General features: G+C 41.9%; 1 protein-coding gene across 4 annotated transcripts; it reads right to left on the bottom strand.

Moving 5' to 3' along the window:
• Positions 1 to 731: 731 nt before the first annotated feature.
• Positions 732 to 20,863, bottom strand: RPIA (ribose 5-phosphate isomerase A). Of its 4 annotated transcripts, XM_078769436.1 has the most exons (10): positions 20,638 to 20,776; positions 17,771 to 17,831; positions 17,448 to 17,490; positions 15,969 to 16,024; positions 6,158 to 6,217; positions 5,973 to 6,037; positions 5,809 to 5,877; positions 5,475 to 5,616; positions 2,452 to 2,551; positions 732 to 1,086 (listed from the first exon to the last, which is right to left on the bottom strand). In XM_078769436.1, the coding sequence occupies exons 8-10, from the start codon at positions 5,553 to 5,555 to the stop codon at positions 992 to 994; spliced, it is 276 nt and encodes a 91-aa protein (XP_078625562.1). In that variant the 5' UTR covers positions 5,556 to 5,616; positions 5,809 to 5,877; positions 5,973 to 6,037; positions 6,158 to 6,217; positions 15,969 to 16,024; positions 17,448 to 17,490; positions 17,771 to 17,831; positions 20,638 to 20,776; the 3' UTR covers positions 732 to 991. The 4 variants fall into 4 exon arrangements, with proteins under 4 accessions (XP_078625562.1, XP_067962495.2, XP_067962496.2 ...); XM_068106394.2 differs by lacking the exon at positions 17,448 to 17,490 and having other exon boundaries at positions 20,638 to 20,863; XM_068106395.2 differs by lacking the exon at positions 17,448 to 17,490 and having other exon boundaries at positions 20,656 to 20,863.
• Between the last annotated feature and the right edge of the window lie 403 nt (positions 20,864 to 21,266).

The following is a 21,266-nucleotide window of genomic DNA, read 5'->3' as shown; positions in this document are numbered from 1 at the left end:
TAAAGGTTCATAGATCAGCAATTTTACATTTGATTTGAAGTACAATTGCGTACAAGGACATGGAGAGAATGACCAAATCGACAGTATTTAACCTTGTGTCTCAATATCATGGCGTAGCCAAGGAGATATTTTACCCATCATCCCTTGCATGCTCAGAATACCAGTCATGGTTACGCAACTCTGTGAAGTAGTTTGGGTTTGACGTCTACATTTCTGGATTTAACACTTCGAAGACAAAGATGGAAGGATTATCAGCTTGATATCGAATGGAAACTATCGATCTGCAGTCCAATAGAAAATCCCACTATTTTAATTTGGCGCTCTTCCTGATAATTTGTCGGCTGTGCAAAACACGGGCCATTATTTGAAGCTGGAGCAAAAGGACTTCCTTTGTTCCATCACAGACTCTTCCTTTATGCGATGTGTTCAGCAACTTAGTGATATACAAAATACCTCTTCAACGTGATACGTATACATTGTGGTGCAGAGCAGCTTGGTAATGTAGTTTCCAAAGCCTTTTGGTGGTGGAGTGGGTAAAGAGTGCTTTCGTTTTCCGCTGGCTGGCGTAGGTTCAATTCCCATAGCTGTCCGCTCTCGCCAGTCCACCCTTGGCAAGTAAGGCCGGAACATTAAAAGACCCTCAACATGAATTGATGGAGGACTTTGTCCCACATTTGACTGAAAGATGTTGGTTTGAGCAGAGGAATAATCCCAGACTGGTATGTACTATGTAGCAGTACTTCTCAAACAGTACTTGGAACAAACCAGTACTTCTTTATTTTATCAATGCCACAGACCATGATGATACAATTTCCCAACTGATTTGTTTTGGGAAAACTTTTCTTTTTCAGCACTCGATTCAGACAGAATTGTTCATAACATGGTGCTGCATAATTTAATCACTGCAGCAGTGAGTACGGTACCACGATAATCACATCAATGGGTCCCCACCACCAAGGTGGAGATGCAGCTGCCACCAGATGGGCCAGTTTCAGGTATTTCGTTCTCGTACAGTCACTGTCCCATCCGCCATTCCAAAATACGCTTTGATGGCCATCTTAACGAACAGGCCTGTTTCCACAACTCCTGTAACACCAAAAGAACATGAGTGGCAATTAGCATACTGATGGACATCCTCCGTTGCAATGCTTGATACCTCGGCAAGTCAAAGTGCTGGCAGCATGTGGAATTCACGACATATTCTCTCATGACAACAAATACCAGAATAGTTCAGGATGCAATTGATATTAAATAAATAGTCCAATGGGATAGTGAAGAGGAATGGTAAATAGAAGAGAACTCCGATTTTAAAAAAATGTTTTATTAAACACCGGAATAAAACGAGATAAAAAAAACGAGGACATGACATCAATTCATTGGAAATTGTCCTGGTAAACGCTTGGGATTCACATTGGTGCATTTCTGACAAACATCACAAAAAGTGTATTAATCACTTCAATAATCAACCTGGATTCCCAAATTCGGATCACCCCAATGTGTGGCAGACTTAATTATTCATTGTGCCGTTGTACCTCACACATTTTAACAATGGCAATTGAAAAGAAACCTTTTTTCTTTTTTTTTCCCCAACAGAGGATTCCATTTACTCAATTATACTGCATACTGTATAATTTGGTTTGTACTGCAATTAAAACCCACGCGCAATCGTAAGTACTACTTACCTACACGTTTGGCTCAGCTCAAAACTTCCAGGAAGTCAATACGACAATATCATGTTAAATATGGGATTCACTATGAAACGCTATCACGTTTACTAGTGCACTGTACCCAAGGTATTGGAGTGTGCTTGTAAAGCGACATCTTCATCCCAATGCGCGCAGTGTTGTACATCTTCTTCTTCTTTCATAAGCAGCACAAGGCTGAGTAGTATCAATGGCTGTGGGCATGGCTATGCCACTGATGCAGTGCCCCCTGTAGGTTAAGGCCGGAATTTGGAATTTGGTCAGGGTGCCGGCAAAAGCCGCCTACTCTTCATGAAGGACATCGTGGGATCTTTATAGTCAACCAACTACTACCAGGAATCAGGACACCCAGTTTAACGTCCATCCGAGGGAGGGCACATATTGATGCCTGCCTGCAAAACACCAGCATGACAGTTACTAGCTGGGCTGAGATTCCAACTCAGGATAAATGGGTCAGACGCGAATGTGCGTAACCCTAGGCCATCTTGCTAGCCAGTGTCGTACTGCCAGAGAAATACTCAAGGCAGCCTGTGTTCTACATCAGAATGGCTATTCGAGCCCTATTGTGATGCGTCATGTTGCAAAATTCTGACTATATAACATATGGAGCCTATTCTTAAATCTGCCAAGCCAATGAAAACAAGCATGCCAAAAATAAATCCCCACCAATTCACATGATCTGCAGAACAAATCTATTAAAAATGGCGACCAGGGACTGCATTTTTCTAATGCCGTGAAAGTTTCTCACCAGGAATAAGTTTAATGGCAGTGTTCACTGCCATCCAGTCTTGCTGACTGTCAAACTGCCAGTCCAAGATAAAATTTCCATTGTCCGTCACCACGGGTCCCTGGAGGTTAAAGATCAGCAGAGTCTGTGACATCACATCACTACAAAGTCCACTCAACTAAATTAAACAAGTACAGTTTATAAAATAAGATGTTAATTTAAAAAAAGACAACATACAATGAATGAATCAAAACAAATTATAATATGCACAAATAATTGAGATGTAGCTCCTTCATGTCAACCTCTCTTAACAAGCCGCTTTGACTTTCACACGTTTCGTCACAGATGCTGTTGTGCAGGTGTGTGCGACCTTAACATTCTGTGGGTTCAGTAACATCTACATCGCTGCAGAGGTGTCTAGGCAACGTAATTTAACCACCAGCTAGCCATTGCTCACCAACAGCCCATTAGCACTTTCCTGCGATGAAGCGCTGCTTTCTCGTCCGTCTGATAAGGGCAAGGATCATGTCCACATCCCATTCAGATATCACTGTAGCCCTGAGGAATGGAGTGCGTGTTTAGCTCTGGATCTGAAGGAGCCGGGATAACCAGCTGCAGCTTTTGGGTTTTTTGCTTTGTCATCTGTGCCTCCAGCTCCCCCCCCCCCCAACCCCCGCGATTCCCCCTAACCCCCCCCCCACCTCCCTTCCTACGCCCCCAACCACCCTTCACCTCCTCCCCTTCCCCTCTCCCATACCTACCTCATCGAGTTTCTCACGTTCCCATAAACCAAAACTTGTACACATCTACTTCCACCTATATATTTTCCTTTCTCTTTTCTTCTCGAGTCCTCATTTCCTTCTGCTTACTCTTACAATTATCATTTGTTTACTTGCCTGTATTTACCTCCGCCACTGAACATGGATGGAAGTTGTGTTTTCACCCCTGTCTGTCTGTCTGTCTGTCTGTGAACAAAACATCTCAAAAAGTTGAGGATGGATTCCGATGAAATTTGGCGGTGAGGTAGCATATGTGGCAAGGACGAAATGATTCGATTTTGGTGAAGATCTGGATTCGGATCCGGCTACTATAAATTTTTAAGTGATTCTTCACCATTGGGAGATGGGGCCAAAAAACAATACATAGCAGGATATCTCAAACAGTTATGGACGAATGTGGACAAAACTTGGTGGACAGGTTGTGTGTGTGACAAGGATGAGTCGATTAGATTTTGGTGAAGATGTGAATATGGATTCGGATACGATAATTATTTAATTTCCAAGTGATTCTTCACAATTGAGAGATTGGGCTATAACCAATATATAGTAAGATATCTCAGAGTTATTGACGAATGTGGACGTCACGTGGTGGACAGGTTGTGTGTGACAAGGACAAATCAATTCGATTTTAGTGAAGATCTGAATATGGATACGAGAATATATTTTTAAGTGATTCTTCACGATTGAGAGATCAGGCTAAAAACCGATATACTATATAGCAGGATATCTCAAAGAGTTATTGACGAATCCAGACGTCACGTGGTGGACAGGTTGTGTGTGTGACAAGGACGAATCGATTCGATTTTGGTGAAGATCTGAATATGGATTCGGATACGAGAATTATTTAATTTGTCATGTAATGTTTTCACATTTGCACTGCAATGGCATTAGTTCCCCAGGAGCAGTTTATGATTGCTATTCAACCTCTGTCCTGTATTATTACTTGCCGGAAAAATTTTCCGGCAAGTATGTTGATCTGTTCGTTTGTTTGTCTGTTTGTTACTTGCCGGAAAAATTTTCCGGCAAGTATGTTGATCTGTTCGTTTGTTTGTCTGTTTGTCTGTCTGTCTGTCTGTTTGCAGCACTGCGTCTACACCGTTGCACGTAGAATCGCCAAACTTTGCACACATATTGGTCTTGCCCTGGAATAGACTGTGCCCAATTGATGACGTCATCGGTGACGTGGTTCGGCCGTCATCTTGGAAAAACCGAAAAACTTTGCACCTCTATATCTCCGAAAGTGCTGAACAGAAAAAATTGAGACATGGCTCATTGTAAAGAACTCTCCATGGGGAATAAAATATGTAAATGATGACGTCATATGTCACGTGGTCGGCCGCCATCTTGGAAAAACGGCAAAACTTTGCACCACTATATCTCCAAAAGTGCTGAACAGAAAAAATAGAGACATGGATCATTGTAAAGAACTCTCCATGGGGAATAAAATATGTTAATGATGACATCATCAGTCACGTGGTTTGGCCGCCATCTTGGAAAAACCGAAAAACTTTACACCTCCATATCTCCGAAAGTGCTGAACAGAAAAAATTGAGACATGGCTCATTGTAAAGAACTCTCCATGGGGAATAAAATGTGTTAATAATGACGTCATAGGTCACGTGGTTCGGCCGCCATCTTGGAAAAACCGAAAATTTTTGCACCTCCACATCTCTGAAAGTGCTGAATAGAAAAAATTGAGACATGGCTCATTGTAAAGAACTCTCCATGGGGAATAAAATATGTTAATGATGACGTCATCGGTCACGTGGTCCGGCCGCCATCTTGGAAAAACCGAAAAACTTTGCACCTCCAGTGCTGAATAGAAAAAATGAGACATGGCTCATTGGAAAGAACTCTCCATGGGGAATAAAATATGTTAATAATGACGTCATCGGTCACGTGGTTCGGCCGCCATCTTGGAAAAACCAAAAAACTTAGCACCTCGATATATCTCCGGAAGTGCTGAATAGAAAAAATTGAGACGTGGCTCATTGTAAAGAACTCTCCACGGGGAATAAAATATGTTAATGATGATGTCATCGGTCACATGGTTCGGCCGCCATATTTGTCCTAAATGGCCGACAAAAAAGTAAATTCCGGCAAGTCCTCGGTCTCTGACCGATTTTTCATCTCATTTGTTTGCATTTCCTTTATAAGCATGTATGGTCATCCCCATCAACATAAGAACATTCGTCAAGCAGATCATTATGATGAACAACCAAACACGTTTGCTGATTGCGAGTCCTCTCGCTCGCGCAGGCTCACCGCTTTGTTCACAGCCATTCGGAGAGTTACGAGACCACCAAACCGTTTTGTCACTGTCCTGCACACTGGAACGTATGCCATTGGTAAGACCTCGATGGGTACACCTTTATTCCACTGTTCACCAAGCTTCTGTGACGCTTTCCTGCAGAGAATGAAACACAAAAGTAGAATGGTGGACTTGGAGGTGGATTCACCGCCAGTGCTCCACAATAAGTTTCAGCTCTAAAAAGCATCTTACGTATCATTTTCCCATAGCCAGCCTTGCCTCACACCCATAAAATGTATTTTACACATTGGAGTGTTGAACACCCAATAAAAGAGTGGAAACACTCACCTGTAATCTGCAATGATGATCAATTCCTTGGCACAGCTAGCTACAATCTTTTCCTGTGTGTGGCACCCCCTGAAGAATAATCAGAAGAACGGTGGGCAAAAAAGCGCTTTTGCAAACATGAGTAGCAATGGCAATGAAAGAAGCATAAAATTAGGTATTCTCACCCTCCACCCTTTATGCACACGAGTTCCGCATCCACTTCATCAGCACCATCAATGGCAACATCGATCTGTGGGCAATTGCACAACTTAAAATCACATCCACAGTCGGTCTCAATCCCAGGTCCCTTTCTCTCGCCAAAGCTCTACAGCACAAAGCTACTTCCGTGAGTATGAGGGCCGAAACTTACCAACGGGCTTGTCTCAAGGTTTCCAACAGGCAGGCCATGGGAAAGCAAAAGCTGGCGTGACTACATGGAAAATGGAGATATCGTGGTGGTGGTCAGCATGGAGAAATCACAGCATAGCTTGGCATCAAATGATTGTAGGTGAACGCAAAGTCAAATGGATAGACAAATTAAACACTGAAAATTGTGTGAAAAACAAAGCCGATAGAAAACCAAATTGACACGTGTGAATACATGCCGTTCAGCTAAACAGGGAGCACAGTGCTGTATTCAGAAGCTTGGATGGGAAAATTCCCCTTTTACTTTGTTTCTTTCAATTATTTTATTGATCTTATGTAAATTCAAACCAACAGGAATGACCCAGAAAAGTATCATTATGTCTATAAAAATTTGTTTTTGTGAAATTATCTTAATGAGAGATATAAATAGACTATATTAACAACTTGCTGATAAAAGTGATCTGATACACTATACAACCTTCTCAGATCAGCTCCACTGCCTGCCAGGACTGCAAACTCATCCTGCAGGCTTCGTCGGGTTTGCCGCAACGCTCTTCAATCTTGTCCTTCCCACTTTATATATCTCACATGGTGTGTCTGACATGACCCAAAGGCCTAGGATATTTAAGGAATCCCATTCCATCGATTGGTCCGTGGGTACATAATCACTAGTGGGAAAGGGGTCGTTATAATTTAATTAATTAATTAATACATACTTGGTATTGCTTCCTCTACATTCCTCTCCCAGTGACATTTGTAATTAAACATACTTGGTCTCAGGGTGAATTCTGACTGTTGTGGTTCTCATTTGGTATTTAGTAAAGACCCATTCAGGGATTGATTGGCTGCTGTTATTCAACACCGCACACCCTGACAGCACCACTCGTCTCAGGCTCGCTCGGTCCAATTGGTTACGAGACCGTAGTGCTGATTGGCGTAACGCTGGGTTGATTCAGACTTCCAATCCATACAGAATTGCGGCATTTCGACGTGAGATCTGGCCAGGGAAGACCCCGAAGTGGTCGACCATTATGGTAGCATTGAGGCAACTCACCAGATTCGAACCGTGCAACCAGATGAGTATAACGATATATTTTTTTGTTTGGTTCCAGGATCGCAAGAGAATCAAAAGGAAGCCTAAATACTGCAATTAAGTAATCAGAAAGAACCCGAATAAGCAAAGAGCAAAGACGGAGTCATCAGGATGAACCTGGATAGGATTTGGTTTCAGCTTCTACTCCACAACCCTCAGCCAAGTTAACATTACAGAAAATTTTGTGTCAGAATTCACTTCTCCTGGACAGATAGATAAAGAAAGAGAAATAAAGAGCAAAAAGATAAAAGAAAAAGAAAGCAAGAAATAGAATGAATAAAGAGAAATGTAAAAAAGTACAAAGAAGTGTGAAAGGAATAAATAAATTATACTAGATTTTTGCATTTCTTGATAAAAGGAGAAGTGTGTGTGTGTGTGTGTATGTATGTATGTATGTATGTATGTATGTATGTATGTATGTATGTGTGTGTGTGTGTGTGTGTGTGTGTGTGTGTGTGTGTGTGTGTGTGTGTGTTATATATACAGTCACGTGAAAAACTAAGTACACCCCATGTAAAGTTTTGACTTTTTCAACATATTTCAACAAACAGCTATTTGATCTTCATTTCAACAATATTGATAGGTAAAGGTGATATAATATAACAAATATCATGAAACATTTACATTTTGTAGTCCATTGTATAATTTATATCAACATGAATGCAAATTTCGCATGTGGAAAAAGTTAGTACACCCCTACATTTATCACTATTTGAAATACCTAAAATTAGAATCAGGTGCACCAGCTCAGGTGCAAATGATTAGAACATCGTTGGAGAGGATCTTGGAGGAACCTGTCTTCTTTAAACCTCAGACATTTAGTTTGGTTTGCTCTTTGTTTAGCGGGGCAGATATGTGAAACAATTGTTCAGATTGTGGTAAAAGCACCAAATTTCGTACAGTTCATCTTGAATACATAATAATCGATTTCAGATATAGTGCCAAGAAAAAAATCCCCCTGGTGGCCATATTTGGCCAAAATCCAAGATGGCCACCAGCCGAGCCGTGAATTTCTATTAAACCCGATATTTTCTTTAATATTCAAGCTACAGACATGAATAAAACATCATTTTGTATGTTTTCAGACACAAGGAATCCAATTACAGCATTAATTCTTTCATAAAATACATTTATTTCAACATAAAGGGCTTTTTTGTGCCAAATTATCTGAAATCGGTGAAAAATTTGACTGATTTTAAGCAATGTGATGTGATATCATATCACAACATGGGTGTATTATACTCATAATATTAATTCTAAGTATTTTTTACTTGCAATAATATATGTAATGCATGAAGGTGTAATTGTACACATCATTTATAATATGGTCATTTAGTAACCGAATCGCTCTGTTGTTCCACCTGCCAACAGTTTAGCACAACAATACATCGCTACCATTAAATTATGCACATAGTACACTGATGCATGTGAAATGAGATTTTAAAATGAACAATATTAAAACATTTCACATTAAATGAAAAGTAAAATTACTTTATATGGAATTACCACATGGTTGAGTTTTAAAATAAATGCATTGTCATCATGGTAACATATGATGTACAAGCAGAAGCAAACATAAATAAAAATGTAAACAAATATCGCAATGCAATATATTGGGAAGTAAGAACACAAAATCATTAAGCAACTACTTCTGACTGCAGTTGGGTGTGGTTGACATTCCACATTATAACAGATTATTAATCACCTTGATATGATATACCAGTATACCAGTAGCCACTATAGCTGACTGCTGGCAAGAACGATACCGTAAAACTGATATACAAATCAGACTAGAATTAAAACACAATTACCCACATTGGCAGATCTTGAAATAAACAATAAATTGACCAGTTCATGTTGTATATAGACATGATAGACAACAAATACATTAACTATATACACCCATGTCAACTGAATGACAATACTACTGAAACATGATGATGTCTACTACTAAGGCTACATTCGACTAGCGAATGAAAACGCCATATCATTACATCATTTACAAACAACAGTCAGTTGCCTTCATTGTGGTCGCAATCACCCCTGCATTGACAGAGTGTTGTGCATTTAAGATTTGCTTTGACACACTTGCATTGTCCCCTGCAACCTTTCACACAATGACACTTTATCAGCTCGGAACAAGACATTGCTGCTTCAGGCAGTAGTGTCCACAGTGGTTCCCATTCATGTAGAGCGTTCTTCTTCCACCCCCATGCATCTGGGGAAGGCACCTCTGGAACACGCACGTGACTGTCCCCAAATATGTCCACCTTGGTAGACTGTCCGTTTCACTTGTTGCAACAGTGCTGCACTTGTTGGCGGTATACCATCGAGAGATCTAGCTTTGGTACTGAACATGTGTTGCCTGGCTGCATTTACGCTGGTTTCTGAAGATGTCCTGTCATACAGCAGTACAACGAAGCACTCTAAAACTGACATGTACTCTTCGTTGAAACTTGATGGCGTTTCCGTAAGAGTGATGAAGACTGGAGTGACCTCGGGGAATGATTTCCAAATGTCGAAAGCAGTCTTCTTTCCTCTCCCCGCAAATGATGACACGGTGTCGCAACCAGTGAAGGCATGAAACATTGGAAGCGCCCTTGCTTTGTCATGGCCCAACGATGTGGCGATCTCATGAGCAGGGATGTACCGGAAATGCTTTCCTGTGCCAAACGCAACCCATATCTCCGTGTTCTCAAGACGTACAGCATTGGAGACGGCAAGAACAAGTACATCAGTGTCGACTGTCCGCAAGACAATTCTGCGATGTCCTCGGTTTGCTGCATCCATTGCATGGACGAACATTCTCGTGTCTGCTTCTTTGTGCGAACAAGGTGCCATAGCCGATACGTTTTGATTCACACGAGTACACAACACATTCTCTCCACATGTCGTGTACACTTCCTTCTCTGTGGAGAGATTTTCCACCACCTATGGTTAGAAGTAGCGACAGTAAAGAAGTATTAGTGATTATAGATTCATATTGGTATAGAGCATTGGTATATCAGTAGTACGTACACTTGCTAACATGGTTAATGAAACTACATTGTATATTAAATGTTATGTACAATTATTTGCATATATTAAGAATTATATTAAGCATGGTGATTGGTGACGGTAATACCTGATGTGCCAAGAATTTGAAGAGCTCAGTCTTGTTGTTGTCCAAACGCAGGAACTCCTGCCAGTTTCCTGGAATAGTGTTTGCTGCTGTTACATGTCTCCAAATACCTTTGCCTCGTTTCTCTCTAGCTGTGGATTTAAGGCTCCCTTGGATGTACATGTCCCAAACGATATCGACTCTCGAGACGTTTCGTAGCTGTGCTTTGATGTATGGCAGAAACACTAGGGTAGCGTATTCCTGGAAGGTTTTGGTCCCTACTGGTCTCAACATGTTGACGATTGCTGCTCCATCCAATATGATAACATCAGCTACAGGGGCTTCTCCACTGGGTTTGCATAGCTTTTCTAAACATTCCGTGAGGTCAGCTTTTGTCCCAAACCGGAGTTTCCCAAGCTGTGACAGAGAAGGAGGATACGCATGGTTCTCGTGCCTGAAGAAATTTTCCAGGTCCCCTTCGCGCATTTGAGAAGCTATGTAGAGTCTCGAAAACAGTGCACAGTCACTTTTAAGTGATGATAGGTGTGTTGCTTTAGATGAGACCTTTGGTGGTGGTCGGCTGAACAAAGGTATGTTGTTTCTCTTGATGGGATCCATTATAGGGGTTGTTCTCTCTAACATACGCTCTTTGACATATTGCTCATACTGCTGCTGGCCCAAATTCTCTATGGAGCGCACGTTATCCGCTATTTCTGAATCAACAATATCTCGGCTATCCAAGACCAGCAAGTCCCCGCTTTCGTCTGTGAATGGATTTCCCATGTCATCAATTACTTGAATGAGCGTCGTGACCTCTTTTGCAAAGGAGACTTGTGCGGACAGCGTATGCTCATGATGCTTAAGATTGTTCTTCGAAGTACTGCTCTCGAGGGCAACTGTTTCAAAGCCATGTACAACCCTAGCCAGTTCAGGACCTGCTACCATCCACCGTAGGAGTGCTCGTGGATTTTGCAGAAGACCAACCGCCCCACCATCACCCTTTACGACCGCATTATTTTGTTCGTGTGCATGATCTATGGCAAGAGCTGAGAATGGACGATTTGTTTTGTGCACCACAAAGTCACCTTGTTCAAACTGCCTCGCTACATCAGGAAGTCTGTCCTGCAGTGTAACCATGTCCCGAATATGAACTGGAATCCACCTGGAATAGTGTGTTTGATCAAGGGCAAAGAACCAGGGAGCCATTGCTTCTAGGGCTGCGACGTAGAGTGCGAAGTTCCCTTCACGAATAGACCTCACATACACCAAAACGAGGAGCTCTAATCGTATAATGATCAGCCAGTACTGGAACTGTGGAGACGTCTCAGCTTGTTTAAGGCACCACTTGTCAAAGGCCAATGGTTCTATTTCCTCACACGTGTAGGTGTCGTAAGCTTTACGCATGAGGATTGACAATGCACTAGAAGTGACTTGATGGGCATGCCTCATTCTTGTAACATGTGTCGCCTTTAAAAATGAGTCAGCCGTCCCTGCTGTGGCAACGTTTTGATAGTGCAGGACACTGAAGTGGTGCAGTCGAACGTTCTTGACATAGCACACATATTGTCCAATCAATAGGTCCTGGTGTGTTTCGAGGTGAGGACAGCTTCTCATGTTCAATGAGCTTACACTTTTTCCGTGTCGACATTGTGGGAGCTCCGAAGGTTCAGACTTAACACCTGGATGGCATCATTGGCGCCATACATGTAGACCTGACAGAAAAGAGAAAAGAATTGTTTCTGAATACAGTTAATAGTCATATTAGAAAGTAAGCATTCACCTTTCCGACTGTTGTCATCGTGAATATTCCAAATTGTAATCCGGTCAATTGTTCGTCGATTGTTGACAATTTCGACATAAACATGCCCTTTATGTTGAAATAAATGTATTTTATGAAAGAATTAATGCTGTAATTGGATTCCTTGTGTCTGAAAACATACAAAATGATGTTTTATTCATGTCTGTAGCTTGAATATTAAAGAAAATATCGGGTTTAATAGAAATTCACGGCTCGGCTGGTGGCCATCTTGGATTTTGGCCAAATATGGCCACCAGGGGGATTTTTTTCTTGGCACTATATCTGAAATCGATTATTATGTATTCAAGATGAACTGCACGAAATTTGGTGCTTTTACCACAATCTGAACAATTGTACTGATATTTGGCACTTAGCTGCCCCGCTAGTTGTTGAAGTGTGCGGCGTCACCATGCCTAGATCAAAAGAGCTCTCTGAGGCCTTCAGAAAGAAGGTTATAGATGCCTACGAGTCTGGGAAGGGATTTAAAACGATCTCCAAACAATTTGAAATCAATCATTCGACTGTCCGGAAGATCATCTACAAGTGGAGAAGATTCCAAACAACTGCCAACTTGTTCAGGCCAGGCCGCCCAAGCAGGTTCAGCCCGAGAGCAGACCGCAAGATGCTGAAAGAAGTCTCTAAGAACCCCATAATGTCATCACCATGAGTGTACCATGAGAAAGAGGCTGCACAAATTTGATCTACATGGGAGGTGTGCCAGGAGGAAACCTTTGCTGTCCAGAAAGAGCATCAGGGCAAGACTAAAGTTTGCCAATGAACACCGAGGCAAAGACCAACGCTTCTGGAACAATGTGCTCTGGACAGATGAGTCAAAGGTAGAGCTATTTGGCCACAGTACCAGAAGACATGTTTGGCGAAAACCAAAGACAGCATTTGACCACAATAACCTGATACCAACTGCAAAGCATGGTGGTGGAAATATTATGGTTTGGGGCAGCTTTGCTGCATCAGGGCCTGGGCAGCTCACCATCATAGAATCCACTATGAATTCTTCATTGTACCAGAGTGTGCTTGAGGATAATGTGTGGCCATCTGTCGGAAAGTTGAAGCTCAACCGAAGGTGAACCTTGCAACATGACAATGACCCTAAACATACCAGTAAATCCACCAAGGAATGGCTGAAAAGAAAGAAATGGAGGGTTCTAGAATAGCCAAGTCAAAGCCCGGATCTAAATCCCATCGAGATGTTGTGGGGGGATTTGAAACGCGCTGTGCATGCAAGAAACCCCTCCAACATCGCACAGCTGAAATAATTCTGCATGAAGGAGTGGGCAAAAATTTCTCCCAGTCGATGTCAGAGACTGGTAGACAGTTATAAGAAACGCCTACTTAAGGTTGTTTCTGCCAAAGGGGGCAATACCGCCTATTAGAGCCAAGGGTGTACTTAATTTTCCCACATGCGAAATTTGCATTGATGTTTATTTAAATTATACAATGGACTACAAAATGTAAATGTTTCATGATATTTGTTGTATTATATCACCTTTATCTATCAATATTGTTGAAATGAAGATCAAATAGCTGTATGTTGAAATATGTTGAAAAAGTCAAAACTTTACATGGGGTGTACTTACTTTTTCACGTGACTGTATATACTGTCGCTGCTCGCTTGTATAAACCAGAAATGGTACGAACTCGACATCTCTCATCCACGGATATGTCTCATATTTCCTTGACTCCTATATTTCTGAGAGTCCAATTTGCATTCAGGAACAGAACAGTTATGGTTAACCATTTTGAATTTGCCACTTTCATCTAAATGCTGAAATTATGTATAAGACGATTTAAATTACACATTTCATGCTACCAACGGCAGGTTAAAAGTGCCTGCTGAGCAGAAACGAGTCACTAAAAACACACACACAGCGCATGCGGAAAAGGTCTCATTAGCATTCATACATCACTTTGAAAATCGCGTATTGGTGGAAGTCTTGCAAATCTGCATTGCGGTGAAATTGTCTGCCTGAAATTGTCCACATTACCCTGAAAGTTTAACTACAGCAAAGTCGATGACATGCAATCACACATCCCGAAACTTCCCACTGAAAGTAAAGCAGAAAGATGGCAAAAAGTTCCACCAGAAATGATCTAATATCAAATTTTGAGTTTAAATTTTTTCCTGTTTTGACTCCTGCGATCCCAAGTCCCCATCCACGAGGATATGAACTGGGGATCAAATCCCCAAAAAATTGTTACATATCTAATGCGTCCCCAATGCTGATTGCATATTCTAAAGTTCATTAAATGTGTCCATAATTGCATTTTTGGTTAATTAGCAACGGTACCCGCCCTATGGGCGGGGCTCCAATTGGGAAGCCCAAATGAAAAGGCAAAATATCAGAAATTGAAGCTTTTTTTATTTTAAACGATTCATATAAACATCCGTTGAATCATATCTCACGCAAATCATCAAAATCTAAACAGTATCTTTAGAATTTCAATAAAAGCCACATCACTGTTCATATCGGTAAGTATTATTACATCGTGTTTCAAATCGTGATCGATACACTATGATCGTGATGATCGTGATCGTGAATAGTGATCGATAATAGTGTTCACAATCGCTATGTCGTATGTACTCCCGATACGTGTACCAAAGTCCTGATACGTGTAACTGTACCAAATCAACAGTTAAAAGGATTTTGAGCCGATAGCTGTTACGGCCTTGGCAATATCGATGGAGACAGCGATCTGTTAGCGTATTCACTGCCCAAATAGCTATGTGGAATTCTCTCATGTACAGATTAAATGTTACGGCCTTGGCAAGATCGATGGAGACAGCGTTTATTATACTTTTAATGAAGGACACTGTCTCAAGCCCCAGTCCCCATCACGGATGGGGCTCAGCGGTTTACCCGAGCCTGACGGCGAAGGGCAAGGTACACACTGGCCCGTCCAGTGTAGCGCGCGTGCGGCCCCGGACATCGAAGGGCATTAAACATTCATTAAAGGATTACAAAACGAAAAACATTACGAAATTACGTTCACACCGTCACGTCAAACACTACCGTGAACACATACATCATCACAATGAGAACATCGTCACAATGGACGTTATGCGAATGTGAATATTATGCGGGAGACCAAACCTGAGAATACTGCAGACCAAAGCTGAAATTGGGAAAACTAAATAGCCTATTTTACTCCTGGAGATCCCAGGATTACCCACACAAAATATCGTTTCGATCGGTTGAGCTGTTTTTGCGGTACCTTCGAACAGACGGACAGACATTTGGTGAATTATAGTAAGATGACCTTTTGACCCCTGCCACCAGTGCAATCAACATTGGGGGGGACGCAGGGAACATGTAACCTTTTTTTTGAATTTGACTCCCGGTTCATGGTTCATAAGTGTGTGTGGACTTGGTGACACAGCAATAAAAATCTTTAACTCAAAATTTGATATTGGGTCATTCCTAGTGGAAACTATGGGGATGTGGGGCCAAAAATTATACTACTCTTGCACCTTATTGTCATGTGGTAATCATAACTACCACGTTTGGTGAATTTCTTCTGAAGAGTTTAGGATATAGATAGATAGATAGACAGATAGATAGATAGATAGATAGATAGATAGATAGATAGATATATATGATCCTAACTGTGGAATGCACCAAGTAATCACAATTCTTCTCCGACCTGTATTTGCTTAAGCAATCATCACAGCAAATATTTGGATCTCTTCTATTTGAGGCTCAAATGAAACATGTGTTAAAGTTTTAAATACCCTTCATTATGCTAATTTAAGGTTGATTAATTATATACAGAACATTATCCGTCTATGATACACAAAGAGCCCACACCTGAAAAGAAGTTGGAATGCAGGTAATGGCGAGCTTTTCTTCTTTCACTCTCTCAACTATAAAGGAAAGCAAAGTACTCACATTGGCACACTTACACTGACCGCGACAACACCCGTGGAATTCAGGGTCTCATCAATTCGCGACACAGCTTGCCACAAGTGCAACTGCAGTATGCATTTTTTAAACAATGCCAGACAACAGCAAAGTCGATAGCACGGCATCACAAATCCACGCTTCCCACCTAAAGCAAAGTTGAAAGATGGCAAATAGTTCCACCAGGGATGACCCAATGTTTAATGGAGTTTCAATTTTGTTTTCCATTTTGACCCTTGTGACCCTAAGTCCCCATACCCTGAAGCATGAACTCAGGGATCAAATCCAAGAAATTGTTTCATATTTCATACAATCCCCAATGTTGATTGTATGTACAAAGATTCATTATCCCCATGCTTTTTGAAAAAGAAACGGTGGAGATATTGTAATCGGCTCTGCCTGTCTATCACCTATCTCCTCCTAAATTGTTGTGCATAAATTCACCAAACTTGGTAGTTATGATCACCACATAGCAAGAAGGTGTGCCAGCAGTATCACTATTGGTGGGGTGGAGGGGCTGGCTCAAAAGGTCAATATCAAAAATGCAATTACAGGCACATTTTTGAATATTTTTTAATGAAACTTTGTATGTGCAATTAACATTGGGGGATGCATGAAATATGCAATGATTTTTTGGATTTGAGCCCCCCCCCCCCCCCCCCCCCACCCTGGTTCATGCCCTACGGGTTGGGAATTTGGCGTCGTAGGGGTTTAAACAGGGAAAAACATTTTAAACTCTAAATTTGATATTGGGTCCCTGGTGAAATCGTTTTGCAATTTTTAAACTTTTCTTTAGGTGTGAAGCATGGGAGATTTGTGATGGCACGACATCAACCTCGCTCTAGTTTTAAAAAGCGCCAGTAATTGCATTTTTCAGTACAGTATTTGACCTTTTAACCCAGCACTGGAGGGGGGGGGGGGGAGAGGGTGGGAGTTATACTACTCATGCACCTTCGTGCCATATGGTGATCATAACGACCAAGTTTGGTAAATTTCTTCCAAAGAGTTTAGATGGGGAGCATGATGGAAGGGCAGGCAGACAAACAAAGATGGGATGGAGAAGATTCCAATAATATCCCCCCAATTTTTTTTTGTTCTAAAAGCATGGGGATAAAAATTTAATTTCAGTTTGAGAAGAAACCCCTTTACTAGGAGTTGATAACTTACAAGTTCTCAATAATCCATATTTTAGACATCGTCTGATCTAGGAAAATATTCGAGGGATTAGACCAACTACCCAAATAATCAACCAGGCTCCATTCTTCATAGTGGTTTCAACCCTTTCAACCTATAAGTTCTCCAAGCATTGGGTCCACAACCTTAGCAATGGAAGCACATCAATAGATCCACCACCTCAATGGTGTCAAGCCGGCAATGCAATCTCACTTTGAAACCTTCAACTTATACCATGTAGCTCACCCTAGATAATCTGCACACATGCACACACAGACACACAAAGACACAGGAATGCAAAATCATTTTCTTACTACAATAGCCAAGCAGCATCACAAGTAATGTCGATTTGTAGAAAATAGATAGCAACTCGTGTTTGTTCAACTCTGGGCGTTTTATTTTGTCTGAATGCTAGAAGGTATTGAATACGTCTGAAAACCCACTAATACCTTTCCCATTTCCCACAAAGAAAAGTTTAAACTTCAACACACATGTCAAAGGGACCACATTTTAACATTAGTTTACTCAGAACTCACCCAACCTCTGAACAGCATACACTATAGTTGAGCCGCTCCCAACTCCAAGCACTTGATTGTCCTGCATGAACAAAAAAGGGAAAGTGATAAGTTTAGAAGAAGATTAACAAGAAGTGAGCTTCAAAAATACCACATAGCCTTGTGATAACTAGCTTAGAAGATTAACAATAAGTGAGCTTCAGAAATACCACATAGCCTTGTGATAACTAGCTTAGAAGATTAACAATAAGTGAGCTTCAAAAATACCACATAGCCTTGTGATAACTAGCTTAGAAGATTAACAATAAGTGAGCTTCAGAAATACCACATAGCCTTGTGATAACTAGCTTAGAAGATTAACAATAAGTGAGCTTCAGAAATACCACATAGCCTTGTGATAACTAGCTTAGAAGATTAACAATAAGTGAGCTTCAAAAATACCACATAGCCTTGTGATAAGCATAGAAGATTAACAATAAGTATATTTTAAAAAATAACCACCTTTAGAGGCCATTTTTCTCCGCAAAGCGGGGGTTGGCCTTTTTCGGGAACCGTGGTTGTTGTTGTTTTTTGGTCCCCTTTTTGAAGCAATGTTTTACGGCCGGATGCCCTTCCTGATGCCAACCCTTTTTGCCGCCTTTAACGACAAGCAGGGAATTACCAGTGAACTGGTACTCAATTAGCCGACCTCGGAAGGATGACAGGCTGAGTCAACCCCCCTGGCGTTAATTCAGCGATCGACCGGGATTCGAACCCAGGATCCTAGGATCCTAAGCCGGCACCCTAGCCGCTAGCCCAACACCAGGGTTAAGATTAACAATAAGTGAGCTTCAAAAATACCACATTTATTTGTGACAAGCTTACAGGAAGATTAACAATAACTGAGGTTCAAAAATACTACATAGCCTTGTGATGACAAGCTTACAAGAAGATCAACAATAAGTGAGCTTCAAAAATACCACATAGTATTTAAGTTTAATAGCACAGCCTTTGATTTCATTACTTATTTCATAACCATTACTTATTTCATCTATATAAATAAAACACAGTTTGTGTGTGTGTTACCTATAGACTCCTAAATGGAGAGGCTCATGTACTTTATATTTGGCATAGACATGGCCATTGAGCCTGGGAAGGACATGGCCTACCTAAAAATATTTGACGAGATCCATATTTTTTATTCATATTTACCTCTGCGCATTTCAGCGAGGAACATTATACACTGAATCTCAGCATGTGCCAGAGCAGCTCGCTGATTCGCTCAGAGTGATCACGTGATGTTCCATCCTCGCTGCTGCAGACCACAGAACAGAAAATATATAGAATGACCATTGTCATTCACACCACATAGGTGGAGATGCCAGCTCCCCAGGCGCCATCTTGGTGGGCACTTGATGCAGGCGATGGCGATTTCCGTCATGCGTTTGCACGTAATTCAGAGCGAAAGGCGATTGCGTTTTTTATTCATATTTAACTAAGCGTATTTCAGTGAGGAACATAAAACGCGATTGTTGTACTGCTCACTCCAACCATGAGAACTGCAATGTCATTGTTGACTGGCCCTCCCCTTCCCCCTCCACCCTCTCACCCCCCCCCTCCCCTTCCCCTTCTCCATCCCCTTCCCCCTCCCCTTCCCCTTCCCCCCCTCTCCTCCCCCTTCCCCCCCCCTTCCCCTCCACCCCTCTCCCTCCCTTCCCCCACCCTCTCCCCCTCCTTCCCACCCTCCCCTCCCCTTCCGCCTCCTCCTCCCCTGCCCCCCCATTCCCCTCCCCACCCCGCCCTTCCCCTCCCCAACACCTCCCCCTACCCCCTCCCCCCGCCTGTCCCTCTCCCTTCCCCCCCCCCCCCCGCCTGTTCCCCTCCCCTCTCCCCCGCCCGGCAACGCCGGGTACTTCTGCTAGTAATTTCATAATTTCAATTAAAGTGTTCTCAATTTCCCCCAACAACCTCCACTATATATCTATACGACAAGAGAGCTGTTTGTATATCCCTGTCTGTGTGTATGTGTAGATGTATATCACTATGTGTGTGTGTGTGTGTGTGTGTGTGTAAAAGAGAGAGATAGAATTGTGAGGAACAGAAATGAAAAAACCAGATGTGTCTGTGTGTGGCCATTTTTTCTCAGAAATTGCTGAATGAATCTTCGTCAAACTTGAGGTTCACGTTTGAGTGCTGGGTCGTGTGTTCACAAAAAAGAGTTTTTTGAAAAATCTGAAAGAAAAGTTAGATTTAAAAAAAAAACCCACTCTATAACCACCTAATCCTTTGTAGTCATGTGAAAAGGTCATATTTATGATCTCCCGACCCCATTCCTTAGTGGGTGCAGGGAAGTGCTTTACCTTTAGGACCCCCACAAAAAAGTAGACCGGGCAGCACCGGATACCGCTGCTAGTCCTAGATACAGTATCACTTCATCCCTCGACCCGCCAACAAGGTATTTCAAGCACATCAAAACGCAATTTCGCCCATTATGCATATATTATATGTCTAAACAATATTATTATTATTATACCTATATATACTACACATCACAGCAGATCCACCTCCTCTTTGTCCAGGTAAGCCCAAGACCAGGAACGCAGCTCTCTCACACTGGCCCTGCTCTCGTTTCGAGAAATAAATATTGTACGTCATCGATGGACATTCCGCTATCGACCGATCGCGCTGCGCCATCAATGGATCCATTGTTCGCGCAGGTATCGGTAGATGGACGCAGGCATCCATCAATTGCGCATAATTCCACTCTTGGCATTCCGTGCCACATTCGATCAGTAATTTGACATATCAACTAGTTATTGTTCCTTGAAGGGTAATTGTTCCCATTTTCATTTCGATTGCGAATTCAAGCGCAAAAATTATCTCCACTATATAAAGCAAAGGAACCATACCGCCACGTGCTTATTCACCGCCTCAACAGCAGCGAGCCGCTTCGCTTCCTTTCCATGACTGGCTCAACACTTTCTGACACAATTCCAGTCAAAAACCTCCAGAGGACACGCGGCCCCAACAATGCCTCGCGTGCACCGCACAGCATGCGCTTATGGCATGGCCTCACTGTACAGACTCTCCCAGTCCCAGACCCCAGTCCCGTCTGTTGAAAGACTCCTCCTTCTCATTAGTATTATTACTATTATTATTATTATCCCATCTGACGGATATAATCAGTTACGTAACTGTGTAATTTCCAATTAATAAAGACAAATTTAAAAAGCGTGTGAGCAATTCAAAATAATTGATGCTGGTCTTATACACCGCCTCTTGATTCCTACCTCCTGCGATGATACATTTATTATGTACGGTATTGAAACATCTTTTCCTGTCGGCCCTCTCACAGTTTGTTCCAGAATGCGTCTCTCATGCCTTCACTCTCATGCCTTCACTTACAAAAAAAAGTACCATGAGAGGAAGGTAGAAAAAAAAGATTCCATCTTCAAAACTTTCCTCAATCCCAATTATTAGTCTCTATCCGTTTGTCACGTCCGTGAAGCTAGCACCCGTTAGCCGTTACCCTTTAGCT

The sequence above is a fragment of the Myxine glutinosa genome, unplaced genomic scaffold (genome assembly GCF_964187855.1).
Source record: "Myxine glutinosa unplaced genomic scaffold, kmMyxGlut1.1 SCAFFOLD_2529, whole genome shotgun sequence".
Classification (NCBI taxonomy): Eukaryota; Metazoa; Chordata; class Myxini; order Myxiniformes; family Myxinidae; genus Myxine; species Myxine glutinosa.
Note: the sequence above shows the minus strand (reverse complement) of the source record. Positions and strands in the feature narration are given on the sequence as shown.